This window comes from Sesamum indicum, linkage group LG12 (genome assembly GCF_026168435.1).
Source record: "Sesamum indicum cultivar Baizhima isolate 11 linkage group LG12, ASM2616843v1, whole genome shotgun sequence".
Taxonomy (NCBI): domain Eukaryota; kingdom Viridiplantae; phylum Streptophyta; class Magnoliopsida; order Lamiales; family Pedaliaceae; genus Sesamum; species Sesamum indicum.
The window spans coordinates 9,561,237-9,568,842 of record NC_142668.1 but is presented as its reverse complement, the minus strand read 5'-3'; the positions used below and the strand labels follow the sequence as shown (position 1 = coordinate 9,568,842).

The 7,606-nt window shown below is 36.1% G+C and overlaps 1 protein-coding gene across 5 annotated transcripts; it reads right to left on the bottom strand.

Moving 5' to 3' along the window:
* Positions 1-1,495: 1,495 nt before the first annotated feature.
* Positions 1,496-7,047, bottom strand: LOC105178465 (phosphorelay protein). 5 transcript variants are annotated; one of them, XM_011101936.3, is made up of 6 exons: positions 6,801-6,920; positions 5,959-6,357; positions 4,291-4,400; positions 3,441-3,545; positions 2,074-2,628; positions 1,496-1,742 (listed from the first exon to the last, which is right to left on the bottom strand). In XM_011101936.3, exons 1-6 carry the CDS (start codon positions 6,811-6,813, stop codon positions 1,722-1,724), a joined length of 1,203 nt encoding a protein of 400 aa, XP_011100238.1. In that variant the 5' UTR covers positions 6,814-6,920; the 3' UTR covers positions 1,496-1,721. The 5 variants fall into 5 exon arrangements, with proteins under 5 accessions (XP_011100238.1, XP_011100237.1, XP_011100235.1 ...); XM_011101935.3 differs by lacking the exon at positions 1,496-1,742 and having other exon boundaries at positions 1,771-2,628; positions 6,918-7,047; XM_011101933.3 differs by lacking the exon at positions 1,496-1,742 and having other exon boundaries at positions 1,771-2,628.
* Positions 7,048-7,606: the final 559 nt, after the last annotated feature.

The following is a 7,606-nucleotide window of genomic DNA, read 5'->3' as shown; positions in this document are numbered from 1 at the left end:
AGAGGTTGTCGGTCTTTGTGGCCATGGACTTTTTTTAATTTCTCTCATATTATTTATAGATCTGTAAATATACATATTGTTTAAGATTTGTTTATATTTTTACTGTATATTGGTTTGTAATCTTAATTTTTTTTTAATAATCCATTATTCTTGTAAAATTTGAATTTCATTTGTGTGTGTGAGAGAGAGAGAGAGTTCATGTGTGGAAATAAGGATAATTTTATCTAATAACATATTTAATTTTATAGAGCTTATAAGATATTTTGAAAAATGTTAGAGAAGTATTTTTTGAAAGCTTATAAGATTTAAACATCTTATTTTGAGATTTTATAAGCTATTTTATTTTGAGATTTTATAAACTATTTTAAAAAAGAAATTGTCAAACATTTTTTTTTGAGCTTATAAGCTCTTAAACATTTTTTAAAATACTTTTTAAGAAGCTTATAAGCTTTCCAAACACTCTCTAAGAAAGAAAAAGGAACTATTTTTGTCCAAATTAAGTATAAAGACGGAATATATTATTAGGTGAAAACTTAATCCAAACCCAATATATTTTTTTTTAGTGGATCTAGGCCAATAATATCCATTGGCCTGAGCCTGAATCTTCTCTTTTCTCCATGGGCTTTGGCCCTACCCATTCACATTCCTAATTGAAAGAAATCCTCCTTAAGAGTGTTATGATTAAATTAGGAACCATATAGGACTCTTATTGAGCTTATTATACTCGTATTACTATGACCACCTATTCTCTATTGCCAAACCAGAACCATTTGGCTGCATATATTTCTTTCTTTTGTGCAGAAGTGTTAAGTTCCACACATGACTTCATTGCTAATCAAGTGGTCCAAAAGCTTGGACGGAACTTTAAGATCATTAGAGTTGGGTAAAAACTGTGAACACGGCAGCTGTACCAGTGAAAGCGGTCACCAACACAGAAATGAGGATTGGACTACGGCAAGGACAGTGAAACTTGATGGTTGTTTAACTAGATGATTTCGATCTTATACTGGATAATGCCTATCTTATTTCGGCTACATAAAATACTTCCTTGGTTCGGTTCTGAGTTTATTGCAGTTGTAGCTGACCTGCGTCCTTTCTCGGGTTGAAGAGGATGAATCACCGTTGGAGTGGCAGTCCTATGCCCTTTCTCGTGTTAGAGAAGATGGATCACTTGTTTGAGTGGCAGTGAGCAAGACAACACCAAAGAAATCCTCCCAACACATCAAAAACCTCCTGAGAAGCAGGGCATGAAAGTGAATAGTTGTCTAGAGTGTCACTGCAATGGACTCTACTGAAAATCATGTCATCTGAACGAGTTATTTGATCTGGTGGGCGTGTAGCTGCTGCTGCCCGGGTGGCCTCATCAAAGACTTTGACTGGAAGAATGTACAAATTGAAGGTGACTGAGCAAATTTACTCATGTTTTGAACTCTGCTGGAGGACATCCAAAGCTTACCGAGAAACCAGTTATGTCCACATCTCGGAAGAAAGAACAAGCAAAAGGACTGCTCGCTTTGTTACTAAGAATGCAGTTGGTAGCCAGGAAGAATTGGTACATGTTCCAGATAACACTAAACCTTGTAACCATGGATTTACAACATTAACTTTATAATGCCTAAATCTATTTGTCACAAAGGGGGAAAGAAAAGGTAATAACATTCCAACAGGTAGCATCAGCAGTGTCGTCTCATCTCACGTGTCAGCAGATCAACCCAAATCATCTAGCCTTCCCCCGTGGAAAACTAGTTAGGGAGAAGACAAAAGAAGGCGTCAATAAATCTTCTGATGTAAATAAATAATGAAAACTCGGATTCACAGTAGAGGATGGAGAAAGATTCTGCAGCCACACAGTTTTTAACTATAATGGTTCTGAGATTTGATTGGAAGAAGAACAACACCTAAAAGGTTGACATAAATGAATCCACCAATCAACTACCTTGTAACAAAGACAAACATTCTTTTTGCAGTCGATGAAAATTAAATTGTATCCAACCATGAATCAAAATCATCAAGAAGTTTAGACTTGGAAGTCGGATTCATGGCAGAAGATATATCATCAGGGGACGGCGTTACCATTTGCGATGGCCGTTTTCCCTCTGTCTTGATTAGATGGGAAGTTTCCTCAAGTAGGTCATCAATACCATCATATACATCGACCGGCGTCGTTGCAGGTTTCATTATATCTGTTCCTTTCTTCAGAGTTTCAGCTGAGGCAGCAGCAGTAGACAGAATTCCTGTGGATGCTGCGCTGGATGACCCAAGAAGCTTAGCTTCATTAAATGAGCTCAGAAGCATGTCAAGTTCTGCTTCTGCACTTGCTGCCTCAAATATAGGTGGGTTCCCAGAAGTCGAATCCACAATGCGTTCTGAAATGGGATTTGATGAAATGCTTCTGTAGTTTCCTTGTGACTGGAAGGTATCTTCCTTAATTTGCTTTATAGCCTTCAGTCCTTCAGAGGTTTGAACAGAAAGATTTCCAGACGTCGTAGTGAATGACGAAGGTTCACGGAATTGTTCAAAATTCTTACTACCTTCCTGTTTATAACCGAGAGTCGATGTTCCAGTATCTATTGCAACTGCAGTTTGAGAATCATTGTCTTCACCACAAGCCTGTGACTCATCACCCAGCTGCCACATTACAAAATTGTTGTCATAAACTTCAGAATAGATACAACTTAGATAGAATCTAAAATGACTGATGCACATGAAGTTTGTAGTTTGAAAGCAGATAGCTCAACCAATTTCATTCTTTTTTTGCGACAGTTCATTCCTTCAGATGAGATTTTGATAATCTCATAACTTTATTGCTTACAACTTATATGATAAAAAAGAAGCATGACAAACAAAAATTAATTATGAAATTATAGGTAAAACTGAAACATAATGCACCCAATTGATCACATGCCTGTCAACAACTGAACAAATGCTACATGAACTGGTTATCAACTACCAGTTGCATAAGGTGGTAGGTGGATGCAGCTTATTCAGTTGTCATAGATTTTGTAAACTGAGTTGATAAAGCATGCATGCAACTAAGAATTTAAAGGTCTGAAGAAAGTGAAGAGCTCAACATTGATGAGATGCATTCTTTGTTCACCTACTGGGAACTGAAAGGCAAACTATGCACTTGATTATTTTGCATCACAAAATTATCCTTATTTATAGAAACAAGACTTTGTTACACCATGAAGTCCAAACCTATATGCATGCTAATACTTGCTCACACGTCATAAGCCCACAAGAAACGAGTTCACATTTTACAATCATTAACACGGAATGGTTTGTGCATTCAGGTCCTGTCTCTTTCATGAATATTCCAGTCTCTGTATCATTTTTCAGAATTGATGTCCAAATAAACATGAACCGATTATATGCATCTCATCAGTGCTCCAAAATCAATTCAATAAACAGTAGAAAGTGAACGTAAGAAGCAACCATACCAGCTCTGGAGGTAATAGATCTGGCTCTAGGAACAACCTCTCTGAGAGCTTTGCTTTTCCAAGTTGTTCAGCAAGAGCATTCAAATTAAGGGAAAGAAAAGGTGCCTATGTAATCAAGAATATAATAGGAAAGAAAGATAAAAATTCATAAGTACCAAAGACCAAAGAGATGGATATACATACACTTGTAACCTTTGGTTAACAGAATATCAACCATTATATTGTAACGTAAACAAGTATGATTAACCACAATATCATATTTTCCTTTTGCAATAAACTTCTAGGTTCTGTAGTTCTTCCACAGAAAAAATGAAAGAAAACCGACCAGTAATATTTTCAGAAACCTAACCGAAAGTGATAAAATAATTCTGTATGAAATATAGGGGGAAAATATCTCACTGATCAATGTCAAGTTACATGGAATGATAAATGAGACCAGATCTGCGTAATAATTGGTAAATATCTTTTTTCTGGAATCTGGACGTCATTTGATTAAGGCAATAGTTACCACTGTGCTCCAACGTAACAGTTTTTCTAGATGCACTATTAACCAGTAGTGTCTGTTTAGTAGAATTTCTATCATAATACTGAAAATAAGTCATCGACCCATTGGACAGAGTAGCACAACAGCACACTATTGCATCAGGAAAACTTGCTAAACAATTACATATAACACAAGAATTACAACTTTTGTAGATATATCAGATATTCAGATGCAGTCATTTTTTTAAGAACCATTGGCACATCCATAATACATGGAAAACAAACTAAAAGGCAAAGAAATAGAGAGATAAAGAAAGATAAAACCTCATGGATTATCGATTCAAATTCTAAAGCTAAAGACAATTACCTCAAAATTGGAGCTTGTTTTGCTTTCAAACTCGAAACTGTCATCTGCAATCCATGAAAGTATGCTTTGCCCCTTGGCAGCCAGCATTGGACCAAAATCCTGAGTAAAGTCTAATAATGTAGGTATTAGTCACTTGGGACAATGTTATCATCTATGTAACTCTCTGAAGCGGTTTATTGATCTTTACAATCATTGCACATGTATATGAGAAGCCATAGGTGGGCATTAGAAGTTCGTCTACCACGTAGCTGCTGTCAGTCAGCGCATTCCTATTTTTACCAAAACTATCCTTCCTTTTGTTTAACTAAAATCAACATGGTATTCCATGACATATTCAAGTTTCCCCTGAAAAACCAAAGTCCACTGTCCGTTGCGCTTTTGATGCTAACAAGCTTCCTCATGGGAAAAACCTTGATTCATGTCATGACAATTGAGAAAAAACATTAACACCATTATTTCATTGATTCCCTACAATTCTATCCATCACATCCAAGCACCAAGAAGACACCGTGCTCTCCAACCATCAACAGACCATGGCACTACATTCTCTAAAGGCAATGCAGATGAATTTGTTATATATACCCAGATATATGTGTGTGTGTGTGTGTGTGTGTGTGTTGAAAATGTTCAGATATTACATGTGAAGTATAAAGTAAAAACAATGAAGTATCTCTAAGCTTGCATCATTCCATTCATTAAGTTTTAGATTTGTGGTTTCAGATCACACAGAGCAAATAGCTCAAACTAAAGAGAAAAACTAAGAGCTTCTTAAAGCAGCCTGGATGAAGGTACCCCCCACTGATCCTCATCATCTATGTTTGTTAGATATAGGTCAGTCTTGTTGACAATAATTATAACAAGGACAAGAAGTTACAGTTTGAACATTGTGAAATATTACCAGTGTCCTTAACCAGTCACTGTCCACTGTAACCTCTCCTAAATGCATAGCCCTACTCCTGCTCTCCAATTATTCATCTTTTTTCCATGTTCTCCCCTCGATTGGTCCAAAAATAATGGGTAAGGTCCTATAAATGGCAGTTGCTAATATCCACACCATGACCACCCAAACAACAAATAAAAGAGAACACAGAGTAACTCCAGAAATGTTTGAGCAATAATAGAAATACAGGCAAAAGATTACCGCATGATTCAGATCTCATTTACTACACTGACAGGAGGAAAGCCAACACAAGTCTGAACTCTGACTATGAGATACATAGCTGGGATAGAGAAAGGGCGGTTACATGGTAGGAGAGAACTCAAACTCCACCTATGGGAGATTTTCTAATACAATTGATTAGCCTAGTCTAATTAACGCACAATTATTGGCCTAGAATGACATGAATGACATGATAGAAAACATCAGCAACAAAACTACCAAATACTTCTATTTCAAAGGAAAAAAGAATGAAAAACCAACAAATTCTTGAAGGAGTCAGCAATGCTAAAGTTCACCCAAATGGCGGTGTTCAAAAATTTTCCTGATGGTGATGATAAGACTACATTCCATGGCTTTCTACATTATAGAAGAACAATAGTCAAAAGTGACGATTAGGCTAAAGAACCACTATCAAGGTGGTACTCATATATAACCATCTGACTTTCACCAAAAAAAAGATTGAGTTAATGAATCTACATGCGAAATTACACCAACTGCAAAGAACATACCGTGAATAACATCATCGAACAAAGATAAAACATCTGAAGAATAATTTGCTTCAGACTGAGCTGTGGCCTCCGATATCAAGTGACCATAATCTGCACCTTTACTCTTTGGCATAACAAACTCAGTTGGCTGACTTGAGCTCGTCCCGGCAGTGTCTTCAGAGCCCACATCAGAATCTTCATTATAGCGATCCCAATTCGACGGGAGGGGTCTAGCGCCATGAGACTGGGCCGGTTTCTCTTTGGCTTGCTTTCCAACTGGCTTCTTATCACCTGAACTACTGGAAGCCGCTTTCGATGCTGGGTTCGGGTGATGCTTCTTGCTATGATGCAATGAATGAGCTCTCTTTGATTTTGCCAATGCTTTCATATCCATTTTATTCAACTTAAAACAATCAATTCCTGCAGGTTTCCAGGTGCAAAATTCAAACTATGGAAACTTTAAACTCTGTTTAATTTTAACATTTACACACAAAATGAGTCTGCCAAAATCAATGGCTTGAAAGGAGGGCTTAACGACAAGATAAAAAAGTTGGTAGTTTGGTAAATTCTCCAAACAAAATGAAATTCCCAAAACATTTAAATTGCAGTTTACATTAAAAAATGAAAAATCGAACATTTTATTAACGGAATGCTTCGAAGAACAACAATTACTAAAGAATCATTCACCACTGACTAAAGGTGCATAAGAATTAACGAATACTAAAGAATCACAAACTAAGAACAGAATTCCAAATGAGCAAGAGTACGATTTCTCGCCGTTCTCAAAATTCAATCTCTGCAGCAAATATTTAAACGTTCATCACACACCCGAAACCTAAAATGCTTGAACTTAATATTCTTACCAAATTCTACCATTTCAACGCTCTAATTAATCAATTTCTCTAATTAATACATAAAATATCAGAAAATTGAGTAAAATTCTAACCAAAACTGAGTAAAATTGAGTCAATAATTAATACCTGGTTCAAATTTGACGCACAGAAAATCACGAGCTATGATCAGCTTAAAGGGCTACTTTTTTTTGTTTATAATTCCGATTTCGATCGATACTGGACGGGCCACAACACTTATGGGCCTTAAAAGTTAGCCCAAAACAATCAGCCCTTTCATGTCAACGTTGAGAAACAAATTTGGGAATGCATGTTTGATTAATTTCTGAAGTATCAGAAAATGATAATGAAAAAAAAAAAGGGTGATGCATGTATGAGAATATGAGTATGCTATATGTATTTGACTATGATCGGGTGCTTTTTTGTACTATAAAAATTTGGGAACAAAGTTAAAATCTAAAATTATACCAACTCTTCTGGATTATTGGTGTTACATAATATTATTTATTCTTTTATTTCCACTTAAATGTATGAGACCCTGAAAAAATTTAAAATGAGATTATTCGGTTCACATTACAAATTTTGTAGTTTTTGAGATTACATTGCAAGCAAATATCTATATCTATATATATATATGGGCGATTTAGGGGTCTTTGTTCTTGATGATCTTTTGAAGATTGACGATGGCTTGGGTCTATTTGTGGAAGTTGTTCTGCCATTGTAATCGCATTGGTCATTATGGCTGGGAGGGTGGCAAAAGGAGTTTACTTCGAATTCATCTCGGTAGGGCTTATTGAGTTCGAACTGTTAGAGGAAAA

What these genes read in the sequence shown, in the direction of transcription:
- LOC105178465 (XM_011101933.3), bottom strand. An exon ending in GTTCGATGATGTTATTCACG is followed by an intron (nt 4,401 to 5,958) that starts GTATGTTCTTTG and finishes CTACATTATTAG; the next exon opens with ACTTTACTCAGGATTTTGGT. An exon ending in AAACAAGCTCCAATTTTGAG is followed by an intron (nt 3,546 to 4,290) that starts GTAATTGTCTTT and finishes TTGATTACATAG; the next exon opens with GCACCTTTTCTTTCCCTTAA.